The sequence below is a fragment of the Pantherophis guttatus genome, chromosome 3 (assembly GCF_059756535.1).
Source record: "Pantherophis guttatus breed Tessera chromosome 3, ASM5975653v1, whole genome shotgun sequence".
Classification (NCBI taxonomy): Eukaryota; Metazoa; Chordata; class Lepidosauria; order Squamata; family Colubridae; genus Pantherophis; species Pantherophis guttatus.
The window spans coordinates 17,186,040-17,207,073 of NC_142065.1; the positions used below are offsets into that span (position 1 = coordinate 17,186,040).

Here is a 21,034-nt window from a genome sequence, read left to right on the forward strand (position 1 = left end):
CCTCTTCTCTGGCCTCTAGTTGTGGTTAGCCAAGGATAATGTAAAGAGATTGGAAAATGTCTAATAGAAAATAGTATCAGCAACAACTCAAGAGAATTTTATGGTACCTTCACAATCTCCCTGCTGTCTCTTTAAAAACAACTTTGGTTTAGGCCTTACAACAAACTGTGTTGGGTGGAGAGTCTACAGATTCTGGTTCATTATTCTACAGTATTTTGTTAGTCCATAAACAGGCATATTGATATAATGGTACCAGAGTACCGCACTGAATTCAACTGTATTTTCCATATCTTACAGAATTGCAACATGGGAGGTTGGAAGCAAATAAAGCTCAGAGATGAGAAACAATCACCATATCTGAAATGCATGATGCCGTGGAAAACGTGGTTAATTTGTCCTGGAGGCCCAACAAACTTTACAGAGGCAGAATATGCAACAACAATGGAACAGCCAGTATCGTGACACTAATTTTTGTGCTGACACACAGGGGCGACAGATAGCACAACAATGCAGAAATGTCTGTAGTGGGATTTCCAAATAAATATGCATGGGATTGGATTGACTATAAACTATATTCAGAGTACATACCAAGAAGCCAAAATACAAAGCTATATTTTATTATTCTGGAATCATATCAGGATTCCCTATACACGACAGAATCACAATACAAAACATAAGGCACATAGAAAATATTTTGCATACAGAAAATACAGTTTTCTGTGTGACACAATGGAGTAGTAATCTCTTGAGTGTCTTTATTTTCACGAAATACCTTAGCTGCTAATTACTCCTTCTGATGGTCCCTCATCTGTTGTTGCAACAATGCAGATGTCTACAAGTTTTTATTCAGTATTATTAACTACATGCTGAAGAATGTCATTGTGATGAGGAACAGTTGGCTCTCTTCAAGGACACTTTAATATGGTACCAGAAGACAAGTAAGTAAGTGAAGATATCATCATCATTACATTATGGATTATATCATTATCACCACCTTAATGCTGTTGCAAATTAAAATGGACAGCTGCTGGGCTGAGTAGCTTTTAGTCTTTCACCTCCTGCTTACTGAAGTGCAGAATCTCTACATCCTACAATGAGCAGTGATAGAGGAAGAGAGGAATTCACACAAGGGAGATTTATAGGGAGAACCACAGCTATTCTGGAAGAATACCTGACTTGACGTGTGAGTACAATACTTAGCAGTGGAGGCAGACCTGCTTATCAAGCAAAAGCTCTGATTATTTCATTTATTTTATGAAGCAATAATGCCGATCAACTCTACAATCGTTGCTTCAAGGTAAGGAAGCAGCTTCAACTATTTGAGTGACTGGAAGACCTCTACTCCAATCAAACTGCACAAGTGATACTTCCAGCCACAACTGTTACTGCCACTATTTTACTGCATTTTCAGGCCTAGTTTCTAAAAAAGTTGGACATTTCTTTTCAAAGTACCGTCTAAAGTAGGGGTGTCAAACTCAAGGCCCATGGGCCAAATTAGGCCCATGGGGTGCTTAGATCTGGCCCATGGGGCCAGCCTGGAAACAGCAAAGGACTGCCCCACGATGCCTCTGCCAGAGAAAACAGAGTACGGGGGATCACGTGCGGCCCCTCCGCACCCCTTTTTCAGCCACGACGGCTTCCTGCAGCCCTCTGCCAGCGAAAACGGAGCAGAGGGCAGCGAAAACAAAACAAAAGGAGAAATGTTTCCCTTTTTGCATTTGAGCATGCGAGAAGGGACAGGAAAGGAGAAAGGGAAAGAGGAAAGACAAAGAAAAAGAAGGGAAGATGGGAAGAGAGCAAGGAAGGAAAAATAAGGAAGGAGGGGAAGGAAGGAAGGAAGGAAGGAAGGAAGGAAGGAAGGAAGGAAGGAGGGAGGGAGAGAAGGAAGGAAGGAAGGAAGGAAGGAAGGAAGGAAGGAAGGAAGGAAGGAAGGAAGGAAGGAAGATTATAATGAGAGTGAGGGAAGATCTCAGGGAAGTCCTGTTTTAGCACTTGGCCACAGGCACCCTTGACATGAGTGATGTCGAGCTGGCCATGCCTACCCCTGGCCATGCCCACCCCTGGCCATGCCTACCCCCAGCCCTCCGAGGTCAAATACAACCCTGATGCGGCCCTCAAAGAAATAGAGTTTGACACCCCTGGTCTACAGTGTCCAGTCAATGTTACAGTTGTTTAATTCTCTGTTCTAACGCAATAACTTCTCTTTCCATCTCATAAGGGAGGTCGGCGTTCACCTGCTCTGCAAAATATTTCTTAATTTCTTCCACCTCCTTTTCCCAAAACTCTTTGGAAATGTCGCAGAGTTTCTGGAGGCTGACCCTTTCCAAGCCTTTCAAGTTCAATCCTGTTTGGTTGGGGATGTAGCCAATGGCCGTCAGCTGCGCACAGTCTTCTTCTCCCTGGATGCGGTTAAACATCCATTCCAGCACCCGAGAGTTTTCACCAAAGCCGGGCCAAAGGAATCTTCCTTGTTTGTCTTTCCGGAACCAGTTGACATGGAAGATCTTGGGGAGTTTTGCTGTAGGCCGATGTGCCATGCTGAGCCAGTGGGAAAGATATTGACCGAAATTGTACCCGAAGAAAGGCCTCATGGCAAAAGGATCATGCATGATGATCTTTCCTGAGGGGAAAACAAAAAGTATGGGAGGCCTCATCCATAATTAGTCCACCATTATTTCTAAGATCACCTGGTTCACATTTACTCACTTGAATTCGTGCAGCCTTTGACATCTGCCTCAGGTAGTTGTAGAACTGTGATGGTGAACCTATGGCACGCATGCCAGAGGTGGCACACAGAGCCCTCTATGTGGGCACACGCGCCATCCCCAGCTGCTCTTTTGGTCTTCGCGCATGCCGGAGCGCCGGAAACCCAAAGACCAGCTGGCCAGCGTGCATAAAGACCAGCTGACTGGTGTGGAGGTGTACACCGGAAACCCAAAGACCAGCTGACTGGCGTGCAGGTGTACACCGGAAACCCAAAGACCAGCTGGCCAGCGTGTACAAAGACCAGCTGACTGGCATGCAGGTGTACACCGGAAACCCAAAGACCAGCTGACTGGCATGCAGGTGTACACCGGAAACCCAAAGACCAGCTGGCCAGCATGCACAAAGACCAGCTGACTGGCGTGCAGGTGTACACCGGAAACCCAAAGACCAGCTGACTGGCGTGCAGTTGTACACCGGAAACCCAAAGACCAGCTGGCCAGCGTGTACAAAGACCAGCTGACTGGCATGCAGGTGTACACCGGAAACCCAAAGACCAGCTGACTGGCATGCAGGTGTACACCGGAAACCCAAAGACCAGCTGGCCAGCATGCACAAAGACCAGCTGACTGGCGTGCAGGTGTACACCGGAAACCCAAAGACCAGCTGACTGGCGTGCAGTTGTACACCGGAAACCCAAAGACCAGCTGGCCAGCATGCACAAAGACCAGCTGACTGGCATGCAGGTGTACACCGGAAACCCAAAGACAAGCTGACTGGCGTGCAGGTGTACACCAGAAACCCAAAGACCAGCGCACACCGGCCAGCTGGACTTTGGGTTTCTGGCGCGCAAAGACCAACTGGCCGGCGCTCCAGTGTGCACACGCACGGTGCTGAAAAGTTTCGCCATCACTGTTCTGGAATTAGGACCAGGGAGCCCAAAAATTTATGTTGCTAAGTGAGACATTTGTTAAGTGAGCTTTGGCCCTATTTTGACTTTTCTTGCTGTCACTGTTAAGCAAATCACTGCCATCGTTAAGTTAGTAACACGGTCGCTAAATAAATCTGGCTTCCCCACTGACTTCGCTTTTCAGAAGGTTCGCCAAAGGGGATGATGGCATGACACTGGAACCGTTATAAATATGAGTCAGTTGCCAAGTGTCTGAATTTTTATCACATGACCCCCACAGGGATGCTGTAAAGGGCATGAGTGTGAAAAATAGTCATGAGTCCCTTTTTTTCACTACTGTTGTAACAGTCACTAAACAAACTGTTGTAAGTCAAGGACTGCCTGTAGTAGTCAAATTCAAGCAACTTTTAATCTAGGCTCCTTAGTTTGGGACGCACATTATTACAATGAATTTTTCTTTAACCTGTAGCTGAGCAGGATCCAGTTGTGGACCCAGCTGTTCCTCCTCTTCCTCATCAGCCACCTCCAGACCTGGGGGCTGTTGCCTCTCCATCTGAGGATTGATGGATGGCTCAAGCTCCGCCTCTTGTCTCTAGCTCTGACAGCTCCATTCCCTCTTCCCCCTCGCAGCTCTCAGGTTGCCCTGATGCTGGTGGGGCCGGCAGCTGACAGGCCACAATATCTCGGCAATGAGAAGAAGCTCATTGCCAAGATATTGCAGGCAAAGTTACTTTGGGCTGGAAGCAGCATCACAATCAAAACCGAGACAAGCATTAAAGCTCCAATCTCCCATGTCATCTTTCAAATCTCAACTGTCCCTCCGGTTCCACTAATTATTCAATCCATATGATATCTCTCCCTCCCTCCCTCCCTCCCTCTCCCTCCCTCCGTCCCTCCCTCTCCCCCTCCCTCCCTCTCTCTCTCTCATTATATCAAAGCAGACAATGTGATAAAAATGTCTTTAATTTCAGGGAATTTGTTGTGTAGATATATATATATATATATGTATTTCTCTTTAGGCAGGTTCTACCTACGTAAACCAAGATATTATGCAGCCTATTTACATAGGTAGAACCTGGCTAAAGAGAAATACACATAAAACCTACGAAAAAGAAAAACATGTGTGTGTGTTTTCTTTTCTTTTCGTAGGTCTTTATGTGTATTTCTCTTTCGCCAGGTTCTTCCTACGTAAACGAAGATTTTTCTGCAGCCCTAGTTCAGTGAAATCCCAATCCACTAGTTTCTAGGCTTTTTTTTTTTTCCTCCAGCAGCCAGCAAGCTCCCTGCTGCACATTGGGAGACTAAGGAGACTAAGATAGATCTATTTCAGGCTTATAAGCCCTCATCAGTTAGCCACACCTTCATCCCATGTATCCTCCCTGTAAAGGTACAGTATTTGTTTTCTTACTAGGGCTGCAGAAAAATCTTGGTTTACGTAGGAAGAACCTGGCTAAAGAGAAATACATACATATATATACATATATCTATATCTATATATATCTATATTTATATCTATCTATCTATCTATCTATCTATCTATCTATCTATCTATCTATCTATTACAAACTATTCTAAAAATACGAGTTCCAGGAATATTAGTAAAACAAGAAGCAGACATACTGCGAACTCTGGAACTTAAGATTTTAAAATTTTAAAAGAATTAAAATTTTATTTTGCTAAGCTTTCGTCAGCCATCTGCTGACATCGTCAGAGTATTAAACTACCATGACAGAGATCTCTGCCTTTATATGCCATTAATCAATTTAGCCCTTGCGCGTGTAATAGGCCCTTCCAGCCATCTCCCACTTGTAATCAGCTGTGTTGTTTTTGCTGTCGTCATGCTGGATGACGAAAGATATATATATGGTATCTTTCCCCATTTTTTTATCCACATCTATCCCTATTATCAGGAAATTGAATCCTACATGGCTGCTGGATTTAACAACAGATACTGCTGGGAAGCAGACATGACTCCATCGTGCCCTTTCAGAGGTTGCTTCCCAGAACCATGGCTTGGTTCTGAATGTGGAAGATACATAACAATTATCTAAGATAATTGATTAGAATAGAATAGACCCTCCTGCCTAAAATCTAAGTATTTCTTTATTTACACAATGACTCAATTGCATGCCCTGTATGGGGTGGCAATTGTTTAAGTACCAACTTCCTTTACTATCAAAGGAAGGAAGGAAGGAAGGAAGGAAGGAAGGAAGGAAGGAAGGAAGGAAGGAAGGAAGGAAGGAAGGAAGGTTGGTTCTTTCAAATGATCAGAATTTCTAGGTGAAAATATTGAGCCATGCACTTTAAATGCCAAGGCATTTAAAGGCATTATTGCCAAGGCATTATTTCACATTGACTTACCTTTATATTCAGCAGCGGCTGTTGCTTCCGATCTCATTGTTGCACCAATGAATACCCCGTGCTGCCAGTTAAGAGCCTCATAAACTAGAGGCACACCTGGAGAAAACAGAATGGTTGGAATATTTAAAGGTTACTGGTGCTGCACCTAATTGAGTTTGCTGCTTTAGATCACGGCAGCAGCTGGCATCCGTTCACCAGCATTTGTAAATTTGGGATCACTGCATAGCCAGCCTCCCTGTGGCTTATCTAATCTATTCAGAATGTAAACAGTTCTATCTATCTTAAGGTACAAAGAGTCAGGGAAGGGGATTTATGTTAGCTAGGGCCCATTCGCCTCTGCAAAGGTACTGCTGAGTAATACTTGGGATGGGAAGAGAGTTCAGTATTGTGAATGGCAGGGAAATGCGACTTTCTCTGATCAAAGGCTATCTAAGAACTATTCTATAATTTCCATATGTACCATGAAAGCTACTGTGGTTTGCAAATGAACTACAGCTAGACATATTAAGCCTTATAGCTGGTGCCCTACAGAAATGTTGGGACTGCAATTCCCACCATATCAGATATTCTGCTAAGAAATAACCTTCTTTTCTGCAGCAGTCTAGCCGACTTTAAAAAAAAATGCAGGTGGCCTAGAATCATGGCTTAGAAGAGGCCACTTAATTCAACCTCTCTGTTCAAAGAAGGAATTCATCTTAAGGCATCTCTGGAAGACGGGCGTCTAGCTCTGCATAAAAATGGCGAGAAAAGGAGGACCTCTCTCCAGTCATTTCCCTGTACATCTTCTAGAGCAGGGGTGTCAAACTCAAGGCCCGGGGACCCACGGGGCCACCCTGGAAATAGCAAAGGACCGGCCTGCAGCCTCTGCCAGCAAAATTAGAACTCGTGAGGGCCGTGCATGGGCCCCCCAAGCTACGCTTTCACTGGCAGAGCACTTGGGCCACCACAGGCGCTCCCCGACACGTGACATCATGTGCCTACCCTGGCCATACCCCTCTCCCCCCAAGGTCAAACACAACAGAGTAGGCCTGATCGTGCCTACCCTGGCCATACCCCTCCCCCCCCAAGGTCAAACACAACCCTAATGTGTTTTTATTGTGGCCCTCAATAAAACTGAGTTTGACACTGCTGTTCTAGAGTTATCAAAGTAAAATAGGAGTAATGATATCTCTGCAATAGGGATTGAGTGGTGCTATGAAAATGCCATTAAGTCACTAATGAGGAAATGGACTGTCACTACTCTAGTATCAAGACACTCTTATTGTTAATTTGTAATATTTAACTGAAATCTGACTTCTTACAATTTAAGACAATTAACTCTGTATCTCAGGCACAGAAAAACGGGATAGTCATCTTTTATGTGGCACTTTCGTTATTTTTTCCCCTCTTATTTACCTTAATGTAATTTATCTCCAATATTTATCAATTTTTTTCCTAATTTTTCAGACAACCTAATAATTTATACAAATGACTCTGAATTGTTTTCAATACTTTTTTAAGCTGAAGGAGCCATTATCTTAGTTTGTGGTTCTTACCTTCAGGTCTCCGTCCTCCAAATATGATGCCCTCAATTGGGACTCCTTCTGGATTTTCCCAGGCAGGATCAATAATAGGACACTGGCTAGCAGGACAGCAGAACCGGGAATTGGGATGAGCACAAGGCTCCTCTGTTCAAATATATTCAGACAAATATATGTCACACTTTCATTATTGCAGTAACCAAAAATGCAACCCAAATAATAGAGAAATGGAAAGATAGGTCTCCTTCGTACCATTCTCGGCAGTCCATTTTTTCTTTTTCCAAGACAAGAGAGTGACTCCCGGTGGAAGCTCCTGATCAATACCTTCCCAATATATGCCTCCATCACTAGTTTCTCCTACGTTGGTGAAGATGGTATTCTTTTTTATTGTCTTCATAGCATTGGGATTGGTTTTCACGGAGGTTCCAGGAGCAACTCCAAAAAAGCCATTCTCCGGGTTGATGGCTCTTAAATTACCTAGGAAACATTAGGTAAGATGCTATCTTCAGATAATCATTCACAAGGTGGCTAAGATGCCAGAGAGGCAGTGGGAATATTTTCTATTATCATCTCCTCTTCTTTCTGTCCATTCATCACAACTTATTCTCCTCCCTCTGAATGTCTATAGAGATTCTCAGCCATCCCGAGCAGTGGTGGGTTTCAAAAATTTCTACTACTGGTTCTGTGGGTGTGGCTTGGTGGGCGTGGCAGGAGAAGGATACTTTAAAATCTTCATTCCCTCCCCACTCCAGGGGAAGGTTACTGCAAAATCCCCATTTCCTCCCAATCAGCGGGGAGGCAGAGAATAGATGGGGGCGGGGCCAGTCAGAATTTTTACTACCTGAACTACTCAAAATTTCCGCTACCGGTTCTCCAGAACTGGTCAGAACCTGCTGAAACCCACCTCTGTTCCCGAGTCATTGTTGTTCCAAAGGTGCTTTTTCAAAGGGCAACTGAACTTTGTTTTTGCTTGAAGACGTTTCGTTTCTCATCCAAGAATTGAAGAAGCTTCTTGGATGAGAAGCGAAACATCTTCAAGCAAGAACAAAAGAAGTCCAGTTGCCTTTTGAAAAAGCACCTGTGGGACCTACCTCCGAATATTCATCAACCCAGTCTTTACCCAACTCTACTATAACCTTTCCTTTCTTTCACCTCTGTTATTTTTGTCTTCCTTAATTCCATCTGGTACTCTTGGGCAGAGGCGGGATCCAGAAATTTTAGCAACCAGTTCTCTGCCCAGCTGCTGGGGGGCGTGGCCATGGTGGGTGTGGCCTACCTGGCCTCCGGCACCGGGGGGGGGTGTTTTCACCCTCCCCAGGCTCTGGAGGTTTTCCTCAAGCCTCTGAGAGGGTGAAAACGGCCTCCCCCGGGCTCCAGAGGCCCTCCGGAGGCCATAAACGGGTCTGTTTCTGGACTTCCGGAACAGAAGTCCTTCTGGTAGGCCCGTTTTTCGCCTTCTCAGAGCCTCCGCGCAGGCCCTGCACTTAACTGGCATCCATAACAGGCTGTGTGGAGATTCCTGGGAGGGGCAGGATGGGGTGGGTGGGGTCAGCCAGTCCTTGCAACAACCGGTTTGGTGAACCAGATTAAAATTAACATCCGGTTCACCCCAACTGGCCCAAACTGGCTGAATCCCAGCCCTGCTCTCAGGTTGAACCAGGATTACCGCTCCCAAAATTTATGCTAGCATGGAAGTATAGTGACAGCATGGGGAAAGGCTACTCTAACTTTGAAACGACCAAAGTTGAAATATCATGAGCCTCTTAAATGATCATTTGGGATTCTTCCCATCCTTCACTTAATCACCTGCATTCATAAAACTTGCTATTTTCCACCCTGCCCTTCTAATTGCCTAGTCTCTCCTGGGAATGTTGGAATAGTCTCCCATTTTTGTAAGCAACTCAATCTCATATACTTCAAGGGCTTGCCACATCCTTTACCACCTCTCATTCTATAAAGAAATCCAGAACATTAGGGAAAGCCCTTGGAGAACAATTGTTCTAACATCCAGGGCTTGGCATTTGCAGAACCCTTGATTCCAACTAAAACGGGTATGACTTATAAGGTAATTGCAACAAAAACTGCTTATTGGCCATATTTCTGGCAAGCTCAGTAACTCACTGGAATAATCTCACAGTTGTAATTGAACTGCCCCCTTTCTGAAGGCTCCCAGAAAGACACTTAAAACTGAATTATTTTGTAAAGCATCTTAGCTTGGATTTTGCCATCAATTTATTTTTACTGGTAAGTGGGTGTAACTTATGAAATCATTTTGTTTTAGAAGTTTTTAATTTATGCCGTGGATATTTTACTGTTGCCTTATATCATGCAAACTGCAAAGTCAATTTTGACTGCCCAAGGATATAAATTCAATATATAAATAGTGCACACAAATGCTTGTCTCAAATGTGTACAAATTAATCATTACCTTTTCCCTTCTTGGAACAACACCACAATTGATGGGAGGGAAAAGATATAGATGAGTATAGTTTCCCCAGCTAACTGGAACAGAGCTTTGGACCGTCAACTCCCAGCTGAATTCTAAGTAAATTACCTTTGTCGTCGAATTTCATCCAAGCAATATCGTCTCCAATGCATTCCACTTTCCACCCTGGCAAAGATGGATTCATCATAGCCAGGTTCGTTTTTCCGCATGCACTAGGAAAAGCTGCCACAAAGTATTTTTTTTCACCTTTTGGATTTGTGATACCTAAAATCTGTTTAAAAACACAAGGAATGCTTTTTTCCCCTCAAAACTCAACATGCAGCATCAAGCAAAAGCATTAAGATATATGATAAGTGTTCTTAACGGCAACTTCCGATCTTGTCATTATTCTGAAATTGTAGTTGACTTCAACTAATCTTGTTGCAGGTGAAATATAGTTCAGGGAATGTAAGATTATAGTTCACACCAGGCAGTGGTGAAATCTGAACAGGTTTGTCACCGGTATGCTGGCCACGTATGCACGGTGTGCACCAAGCACGCGCTGTGTGTGTGCATGCACAGTACGTGTCAAATGCGTGTTGCGTGCGCATGCATGCATGGGGCGCACCAAACACACGCTGCAGCGCGCATACACACTACACGCCAAACATGCGCTTTGCATGGAAAATGGTGGCTTAGGAAGCAGTGGTGAAATCTAAAATTTGTTACTACCGGGTCTGTGGGCGTGACTTGGTGGGGGGAGTAATGTGACTGGGCGTGGCCAATACTTTTTTTTTACTACTGGTTCACCCAAAGCAGTAGTTTTTATCACTACCAGTTCGCCCGAAATGGTGCGAACTGATAGGATTTCCCCACTGACACCAGGGGTTCCAACCTTGGCATCTTTAAGACTTGTGGACTTCAACTCCCAGAATACCCCACCCACAGCATGAAGTTGAAGTCTTAAAGTTACCAAGGAGTTGAAGTCCACAAGTCTTAAAGTAACCAAGGTTGGGCCCTCCTACTTTACACTATGCTAAAATTGTATAGATGTACATACATTTTCTTCAGAGTGCCTGTACTTTTTTTTCTCTGCTTGAGAAAATCCCACTTTGAGATGAGAAGCAGAACATAAATGTTATAAATAAATAAATACGTGTCTGCTGCCTAACCCTCAATGACTCTGGCTGGCTCACAAATAAATATGTCCTTTTAAAATTTTATTTTTAATCGTACTCAAAACATTCGGGGACTACTGCTTTAACTTCAAAATAGGCATCTCATGAAAAATAAGACAGGCATACAACAACTGAATGTTATCTCGCATGCCTAATTCATTCTTCTAGTTGCTCTGCATGAATTTTCCATATTTAAGTATTTTGCTCCTCGTCCAAGCCATGTTTTGATGGAGACTGTAACTTACAGCATCTTCAAAGCATCGCTCAGCCATTGGGATGAAGCCTATCCCCATTATTATTTTGGCACAAAACAGGTAATCCTCAATTTACAGCAGTCCATTTAGGGACCGTTCAAAGTCACAACAGTACTGAAAAACACGACTTATGACTGTTTTTCACACTTATGACCATTGCAGCATCCCCCCTGGTCACGTGATTTACATTCAGATACTTGCAGCATCCCCAAGATCATGTGATCAAAATTCAGCCGCTTGGCCACTGACTCATATTTATGACGGTTGCATTGTCCCAGGGTCACGTGATCCCCTTTCGTGACCTTTCTGTCAAGCAAAGTCAACGGGAAAGCCGAATTCACATAACAACCATATTCCTAGCTTAACAACAGCAGTGATTCGCTCAACAACGGTGGCGAGAAAGATCGTAAAATGGGACAAAATTCACTTAACAACAGTCTCACTCAGCAACAGAAATGTTGGGCTCACTTGTGGTCATAGGTCGAGGATATCCTGTAGTTGATTCCATAAGATATTATAGGACAGCGATGGCTAACCTTTTTTTCCTCAGGTGCCAAGAGCACGTGTGTGTGTGCGACAGTGCACGTGTGCGTGCCCACACCCATAATGCAATGCCTCCTGCATGCCCCTCCCCCTGCCATGTACGCAGGCCCTCCTGTTTCCCCTCCCCCCTGCGCATGCAGGTGTGACTCCCCCGCCCCCCACACATGTTTATTTATTTATTTGTTTGTTTTAATTTGTATACCGCCCTTCTCCAGCAGGACTCAGGGTGGTGAACAGCCAGAATAAAACAGAACATGCAAAATTTTAAAACAGTTTAAAAACAATTAAATATATTTGGCCGCAATTTAAAACAACCCAATTTAAGATCAATTAAATTTAACTTTAACCAAAACAGTGGGATCAAGCTAGCCCGGCTAGGTAAAATAAATAAGTTTTCAGGGCCCGACAAGAAGTGCGCCCCCCCTCACACCTCCGGCTTATTTTTGGTCCCAGAGGTTTCAGGGAGGCCTGCTAGGCCCAAAATGGGGCATGGGGGGGTGTGCCAAAACCCTCGGCCCCCTGTGCATGCATGCACAACCCCCTTGCCCCCTGCCCATGTGTGCATGACCCCCCTGCCCAGTCCCTCCCACACATGCGTGTGCGTCTCCACAGACCAGTCAGCTGGCCAGCGGGAGGCATGCGCGCATGTGCAGTGGAGCTGACCTAGGCGATGGCTCGCATGCCTGCAGAGATGGCTCCGCATGCCACCTGTGGCACCCGTGCCATAGGTTCACCATCATGGTTATAGGATGTTGTCAGGGAAATGACTTTGGTTTTACCCGGAGCACAGCATCTCTCCATAATAGCATTCCAAAATTGGACAGCCTGAGCCAAGTATGCTGGACACACTCAGGGAATATAACATACTGAGAATAGGTATTTATTCTGGCTAGCTGAACTGTCCTGAGAGCTTATAGTCTTCATTATCAACATTCTAGTCGCGCCCCCGTTCTCCATGACATTCGTTTTCCCCACTACTGAAGTCAGAAAGGGTTTGCTGATTCAAACTCTTAAATATTTTTTTTCAATGGATGCCTATCTATCAAAACATCCTTACAGACTTCAGTGAAAATCCTTCTCCTTTTTTTTAATACTCATATACAAATCCAGAGAGTTGGGAAGAACTAAGCAACCATGAATTTTCATTCATGGGTCTGTAGCAGGGGTGAAATTCAGCAGGTTCTGACAGGTTCTGGAGAACCGGTAGTGGAAATTTTGAGCAGTTCGGAGAACTGGCAAATACTATCTCTGGGTGGCCCCAGAGTGGGGAGGGAATGGGGATTTTGCAGTATCCTTCCCCTGGAGTAGGGTGGGAATGGAGATTTTGCAGTATCCTTCCCCTGGAGTAGGGTGGGAATGGAGATTTTGCAGTATCCTTCCCCTGCCACGCCCACCAAGCCATGCCCACAGAACCGGTAGTAAAAAAAAATTGGATTTCACCACTGGTCTATAGCCATGTTGACCCTGGATTGATATCTTAATCCATTGCCTGGAATTGAAAATAACTCAGTTGTTAAAACTTTTCTCACCAGCATGTGCTCTGCAAGCCAGCCCTCTTCCTTGGCAATCCTGCTGGCAATTCTGAGAGCAAAACACTTCTTTCCTAGAAGAGAGTTTCCCCCGTAGCCACTTCCAAAAGAAATGATCTCTCTGTGATCAGGGATCTGAGCAATCAACGTCAAATCTGGGTTGCACGGCCAGTTATTCACTAGAGGCTCTACAAAATGCAAAATAAGAGTTTGTTACTTCTGATTGAGCACCTGAATAAAAGTGACATCTTTTTTTTTTTTTTGTATTTTTGCCATGTACTCTTCTGAAACTAGACAGCATGAATATCAGGGGTGAAATGCTCCTGGTTTGGACCAGATCGCCTGATCCGGTAGTGATGGAGGCGGGTGGTTCGGAGAACCGGTAGCAAAATCCCTGCCCCCCCCCCATGCCCAGCTGTGCCGCACAATCATCAGAGGCTTTTTTTTAACTTTTAAAAGCATTTTTTCTACAACCTCTTCGGCTGAAAAAATGCTTTTAAAAGTTAAAAAAAAAAGCCTCTGATGATCACGTGGCTCAGCTGGGATCGTCAGAGGCTTTTAAAAGCATTTTTTCTACAAAAAATGCTTTTAAAAGGCTCTGACGATCCCAGCTGAGTTGCCTGATTGTCAGAGGCATTTAAAAGAAAAAAAGCCTCTGCCGATCTGGCAACTCAGCTGGGATCATCAGAGCCTTTTGAAAGCATTTTTTTACAACCTCTTCGTTGAAGAAGTTGTAGAAAAAATGGTTTTAAAAGTAAAAAAAAAAATTGGCCATGCCCACCCAGTCACATTACCCCCCTACCAAGCCACGCCCACAGAACCCGTAGTAACAAATTTTAGATTTCACCACTGATGACTATACAGGTAGCCCTCAACTAATACAGTTCATTCAGTGACTGTTCAAAGTTACAATGGCACTAAAAAAAGTGACTTATGACCATTTTTCACATGATCATTGCAGCATCCCATGGTCATGTGATCAAAATTCAAAAGCTTGGCAATTGGCATGTATTTATGACAGTTTCAGTCTCCTGGAGTCCTCTGATCAACTTTTGCCATCTTCAGACCAGCAGAGTCAATGGGGAAGTCAGATTCATTTAATAACCCTGTTACTAACTTAACAACTGCAGTTACTCACTTAACAAATGTGGCAAGAAAAGTCGTAAAATGGGAAATATTGCCTTTACAAATGTCTCACTTAGCAACAAAATTTTTGGCCTCAGTTTGTGGTCATAAGTCAAGGACTACCTGTATTCCTTTCTCTTTTGTCTGGTTAAAAAGAAGTTGAGTTGTAATACAGTGCAGTTATTTGCTTAGCAGGCAGTGCTGCAGTGACTCGTAATACACCACGTTCTTTGAAAAAAGCTAATTCTTCATGGGTGCTTTGAGAAAAAGATGTGATGGGAAACAGTGGACCAGATTGCTCTTAATTTTCTCATCCAAGCTACAATTCAGTCATTTGGAAGAACCCAAAAATATTTAGGAATGCTTTGTTGGTTCTTTCTTTAATGAATAATTTCTGGTTTGTTGCATTTAATGGCCAACCAGTCCCAACTTAGCATCTCTTATTCAAAGAGATACTTGGCAACTCCATAACTACAGTGCTCTGAATATTCTGCTTGGTAAATAAATTAACAACAATTATCTTTTGGGAAAGACAGGATGAACAAATTTTAGCTTAAGAATGGCTTACTTTTTAATGGTAAAGGGCACCCAACTGAATGGAGGCATTTTACAAATTCTCCATCACCCAGAGCCTCTAGGACAGATGTTCCCATACGAGTCATAATTTTCATACTGGCCACCACATAAGGAGAATCAGTCAACTCAATCCCAAACTTGGATAAAGGAGAACCAATCGGTCCCATGCTGAATGGGATGACATACATGGTACGACCTGCAGAAGAGAAGCAGAAGATAGAATCCTAAATAAAATTATAAATCTCTACTAAGTTACTATACTAGTCTTAAGAAAAGATTGGACTGCCATTTATCCAAAATGGCTGTCCAATGGCTGCTTGAGCAGGTGGTTGGACTAGAAAACCTCCAAGGTCCCTTCCATTATTCTCCCCATTCAGACAGCTTGCAGTTGGACTGGATTCCCATCATTCTGAGCCAGCATGGGAGTTCAGGTTCAAAACATCTGGGAGAACCAGGCTCATGAAGGCTGCTCCCCGTTCAATACTCTTTTTCTCTGTTTCCAATAAAATACACATTTATGGATAAAGGTTTTGTTTTGTTTACAGAACTTGGGTACAAATCATTTTAATACTAGGTAACATCTGGCAAAATCAGCACGTAAGGGCCAGATTCCAAATTCAGAAGAATGAAACAAACATTCTGCCAGTTAATGGGAGTTGGATTTATTGATTACTACTCTTTAGCCCCATGTTTTATTGCAAATGTATGCCAATTCCAGCAGTATATCATTAAGCTGTTCCAATTTTAAGCTTAGAAGATAAGTATAGATTGCAGTCTCATTCTATCTTTGTGGAAATTGTGGTCTTACTAAGGAGGTTCAAAAGGCAGATATGATAACTTGATCATCATAGAGGAGATATCAATAACATTGGGAAACCTTTAAATTTTACAGAGGTTCTGGAACAAGCCCACGGGGAAGGTGTTTGAAAAATATAAGGGAGTGGACAGCTCTCATGGGAAGGAAACAGGAGCTGAACAACAGTAGTCTGTAGTGCAACTTTTTTTTGTTGAAGATCAATCTGGGCCATTCCAACCCTTCATGAAACACATTTTAAGAATTAGATGACTGGATTCCAAAACAGTAGTTCAAGAGTTACATGCTGTCCATCCAAATCCAGATGGGACTTCTAAGTAGACTAGCAAATCTGAAGAGAGCTAGTATTAAATAACTGGCATTATAGGCCCACCCAAACACAACTATAAGTAAACCACCATTCTACTGGTTTTCCTGAGGTAAAAATAATTATAATAAAAGATGTCATTGTCTGTGGTGTTCACACTCACTCAATTATTAACAGAATTTGCTCTTTTTATTGGGCTTACAAGGACTGCTTAGCCATGGAATAAATGGAAAAAAAAACACGTTTTGTGAACATCTTTGAAGCAGTGTTCTTCTATCTCTTCTATGTGAAGAGCTGTGATGGCACAGTGGTTAGAATGCAGTACTGCAGACTACTTCTGCTGACTGCCGATTACCAGCAGTTTGGCAGTTTGAATCTCACCAAGCTCAAGGTTGACTCAGCCTTCCATCCTTCTGAGGTGGGTAAAATGAGGACCTAGATTGTTGGGGGCAATAGGCTGACTCTGTAAACCGCTTAGAGAGGGCTGTTAAAGCACTGCAAAGCGATATATAAGTCTAAGTGCTATTGCTATCTCACCACAGTTAGGAAGCTGCAGTATTTTACTTCTAACCATAAAATTGTATTTTTGTGTGTGTGTGTGTGTGTGTGTCTCTACCTTCCATGCACCCAGGGAATCTGATCCTGAAGGCTTTCTCAAAATCTTCTTCTGACATCCATCGTCCCAGCTGGCTCACTCCGCTTTGGGGGATTGGTATGGTGTCTCGCTGCTCTGGAGTCACAATTACAGTTTTGCTTTCGATTCTGGCCACGTCCCTTGGATCGGTGCAGGCTAACCAGCTGTGGAGACGAGAAGCTGAACATTTACACTTGTCATGCGAGCAATAAAAATGACAGAAATCCAATTCAATTTCTCCTTATCTCAAGACAGTCTAGCACCATACAATGCTGGATCGTGAAAGGAATATTATTCATTTAAGTGCAGTCAAACCATTTACTCCTGGTGAAGTTGTGCTAATGAACATGACTTTATTCTGTACAGAGACATTTCACAAATGGAGCCCAACTCCTGCTAGGTTCTCAGCTATCTTTTTAAAACTATTTTTAGGGAGGAGAAGCAGGAAGGAGATAAAATAAGCAATAACCACCTCATTATCTAAAATAGTGCCGTGCATTCCCCATTTCTAATTGGAATGAAAAATAATGGAAATGCCTCTTTGTATTTATTTCCAAACATTAAAACTTCCAGACGCTTTATATTTCCTTCCAAACATTAAAACTTCCAGATGCTTTATATTTACTTCCAAACATTAAAACTTCCAGACGCTTTATATTTATTTTCAAACATTAAAACTTCTGGAGTTTCTAGAATGGAATTTTCAGACTCCATCATTGGAATATTAGAGAGGAGCTCTCAAGATACTTTCAGTCCGAGAGAATCTTTAGGGCAGCGGCCTCCAACATTTTGGGCACTAGGGACTGTTCCATGAAGATAGAGTTTTCCATGGCCCAGAGGGGATCTGATTTTGCATCCTGCCTGCATCCCTCAGATGGGGCTTTGCTTGTTTGCTCTATGCAGAATGCTACCCATAATTAATTTAAAGCTGCTGCCGCATCTTAGAGACAATAATGAAAAGAAATGAGAACTGGGGCTGCATTTCCTTGAAGGTGGAATTACACAGACACAAACATGCATGCATGCATGTAAAGCCAGTTTGGTCTAGTGGTTAAGGCACCAGGCTAGAAAGCAGTTCTTTAGGCTTTAGGCCAGTCACTCTCTCTCAGCCCAACTCACCTCACAGGGTTGTTGTTCTGAGAAAAATAGGAGGAGGAAGGCATGTTGGATATGTTTGCTGCCTTGAGTTATAGGTAAAAAATAATAAAGTTGGATACAAATAACTTTTATATATATATACATACCTGCAATATATACATGTGTTTGTGTGTGTGTGTGTGTGTGTGTGTGTGTGTGTGTATGTGCATATCTCTATCTCTCTGTCTATACCTATTATTTCCTTCTGTTCTCCTGATTTTCAGGTGTTGATGCTTGATTATGTTGGGAAGGAAATCATTAACGTATCTCCTTCCTATGCTAGTCTCAATATTGATTTCTAAAATGATAAACCAAAATTTTATGAAGCATTTTAGGGTTTCATATACTTTCAAGAATGTGGCCAAGCTTCAGTCGATTGTTTTATTTAGATCTGCATTAAGACTTTTAGGATATCTTATATAAATGAGACATACAATGAAAACTCTTTTCAACTAACCGCCAATTAATTTATTTAACCTCTCATTGTAGGGAAGAGGGTTCCATTATTCACCAAAGTCTGGTAAATCAAAAAGTCTATCATTGCAATAAAGTCAAAGATGCAAACTATGCTACTTGGGTCAATTTACATTACTATATGGTGTGATTGCATAATTTGTGCTAATCGCAAACTGGTGTTATTGTTGAATTGGCATGAATTGCAACGGAATTTGATCTGTGGCATGAGAACTCTGTGGTATCAAGTATTAGCAAATCTACTGTAAGTTTCAGTGAACCAGGAAACTAAAGAGGAGAAAACTGTCTTATTGGCTTATTCTTCTAGGTTCCAGCTAAATTGTCTGTTTTATTTTGTGTTCTTAATGTGCTGCATGTGTAATTATTCTTTTAAGCAGTTGAAGAAATAAACTTATAAAATTTCTCCCTAAAGTTTGGAAAAGGGGAGAGCCAGTCTGTACTCCATATACCGGTTTCTAGAAATCTGCTTCACCAAACCAGATTTAAACCCAACCACCCCCTATGGCTTAAATCATGTTACATTTCCTCTGTGTACACAGGTTGAATACATTACTTGATTTTATTTTATCTTTTCTGCACAAAGAAGATAGATCCCAAAAATTAAAAATCAGAATGACTGCAAAGTGACAAAGAAAAGTGGTATTTTTAGAAGAAAACTAATGATTTTGTGAAATATTGCTATCTGAAGTTTTCTCCAGCTAAGACATTCAATAATGAGAAAATCTTTATCTATTGATATTTTGATAGCTACGTAGCCACTAAAAATATGGCACATCCATTAAAGAGTGGCAGTTCTGTATTGGAATAATGTAGAAAAAAGAAAGAGAACTTCGGTTTTTATTCTTCCCTAAATTGAACTATCCAGGAAGAACATTAAATTAATTGCATTAACACACTGGCTACTTATGGACAGTTCCCCATTGCTGAACTGAATTGCTCTCCATCCTTCATTGAGCTAGTCTGGCATGAAATTTGTTGCCCCATAGCTGATCCCTATCTTGTCTCTATTGTCTCTCTTCCTGGTTACTTCTAGATGTCCCTCCAAGAGATTTTGTACACACTTTCAGGATGCTTTTGGACAATGCTAGAATAAGAGATGAAACGCAGAGGACAGAAAAGTTATTTCAAGCCCATATACCACCACTAAGTACAAGTTGGGGAAAACCCTAAGGAAAGGAATGTTGTACAGTGGATCAGATGTTTGGCTTTGCACAGTATACAATAGAGGTCCCTTACCAATTTTCATATTTTCTAAGCTTCTTGATCATGCCTTGTTCTACCATGAGCTCCAAGATCTTTTTGTTCTCATCCTCTGATCCATCACAGATGTGGATGGCCTTCGGTTGGCATAGCTTGGCATTGCTTTCAATGAACTTTCTTACATTGGGTGCCAGGCTCTTCAAGTCTCCCTGGACCACTTTTGGAGTGGCATTCATTCGTGCTTGCACTTGGGGTGGCATTATCTGTTCTTTACAACTGACGATGATGATGAGAATATTTAGCCTATGAGATGAATTGCAAATTATAGAGAGGAAAAAGATATGTCTTTAATTCATTAAAACTTACAATTATTAGCCAAAAAACCCCAGGGTGATAAGAATGGATACTGCCTTCAACTGAACTGAGCCTAAAAAATGGATGTCCTACGGTATCTACAACAAAGGGTGAACAACCTGTTATCCACTAGATGTTTGGAAATTATCTCCACCAGTCCACGGTCATTGGCTGAGCTAGAACTGATGTGTTCTGGCATCCAACAAATCTGAAGAAAACTTATATTAGCAATCTTTATCTATACTAGCAATATCCCAAACTGAAAACATCGAAAATAGAAGCCAGGAAGAGAAACACCAGGATTTTTTTGCATGGCATGAATATGTTCTACCACCAATTTACAACTTCTCTCTCAAAAAAAAAAAAGCATTTTTTTCAGATTAAGCAATACAAGTCACCCCAAAGAATTGTTTCTTTTTTTTTTTTTTATCAAAATGCACACAGGTGTTATACATGTAAATACTTACTTTACCAGAGTAGTTTCAGTTCTTAGCTTTGGAGAAGATTTAGTTGGTCCTTTCAGGGAACATGATGCTGCTTACTAAACTTCCTCCTGGGACTTCTGCTTTTCCTTTCTTAAATACTCTGTCTTGCTTAGTCCGTCCCACCATTCAAGGTGAAGGGGGCTTGTCTCTTAAATCACCCCAGGGAAAAGTTCTTCTGACATCTTGCCAAGGATGGATATCCGCAGAAACATCCAACCAACAGTAGTCACAAAGGGTTTATCATTTAACTGGCTCAATTAATGAGTGTTTGAAGTAGATGCTCTTCAGACCTCCTGTCTTCTCAGTGTTTTTTTTTTAAAGTCCCGTTTACGAAATGCCTTGGCTTGACCAACCTTTGGCCCAGTTCTAGCCCTGATTGGAGGGGGGGGGACCTGTCGTCATTTCTCAGTAGAAGTGAAAGGCTGAGCACACACAGCAGATGGTTGCAGCAGCTGAGACTGAAGGCACTTGTTTGTAGTATTTAGAAAAGCAGGTTTTGTCGTCA

The 21,034-nt window shown here is 42.5% G+C and overlaps 1 protein-coding gene across 1 annotated transcript; it reads right to left on the minus strand.

Annotated features, from left to right (window-relative positions):
- Positions 1–596: 596 nt before the first annotated feature.
- PCK1 (phosphoenolpyruvate carboxykinase 1) lies at positions 597–20,646 on the minus strand. The gene is made up of 10 exons (XM_034433082.3): positions 20,512–20,646; positions 19,727–19,993; positions 16,862–17,043; positions 15,117–15,320; positions 13,424–13,611; positions 10,049–10,211; positions 7,747–7,971; positions 7,510–7,641; positions 5,975–6,070; positions 597–2,620 (listed from the first exon to the last, which is right to left on the minus strand). The coding sequence occupies exons 2-10, from the start codon at positions 19,948–19,950 to the stop codon at positions 2,163–2,165; spliced, it is 1,872 nt and encodes a 623-aa protein (XP_034288973.2). The 5' UTR covers positions 19,951–19,993; positions 20,512–20,646; the 3' UTR covers positions 597–2,162.
- Positions 20,647–21,034: the final 388 nt, after the last annotated feature.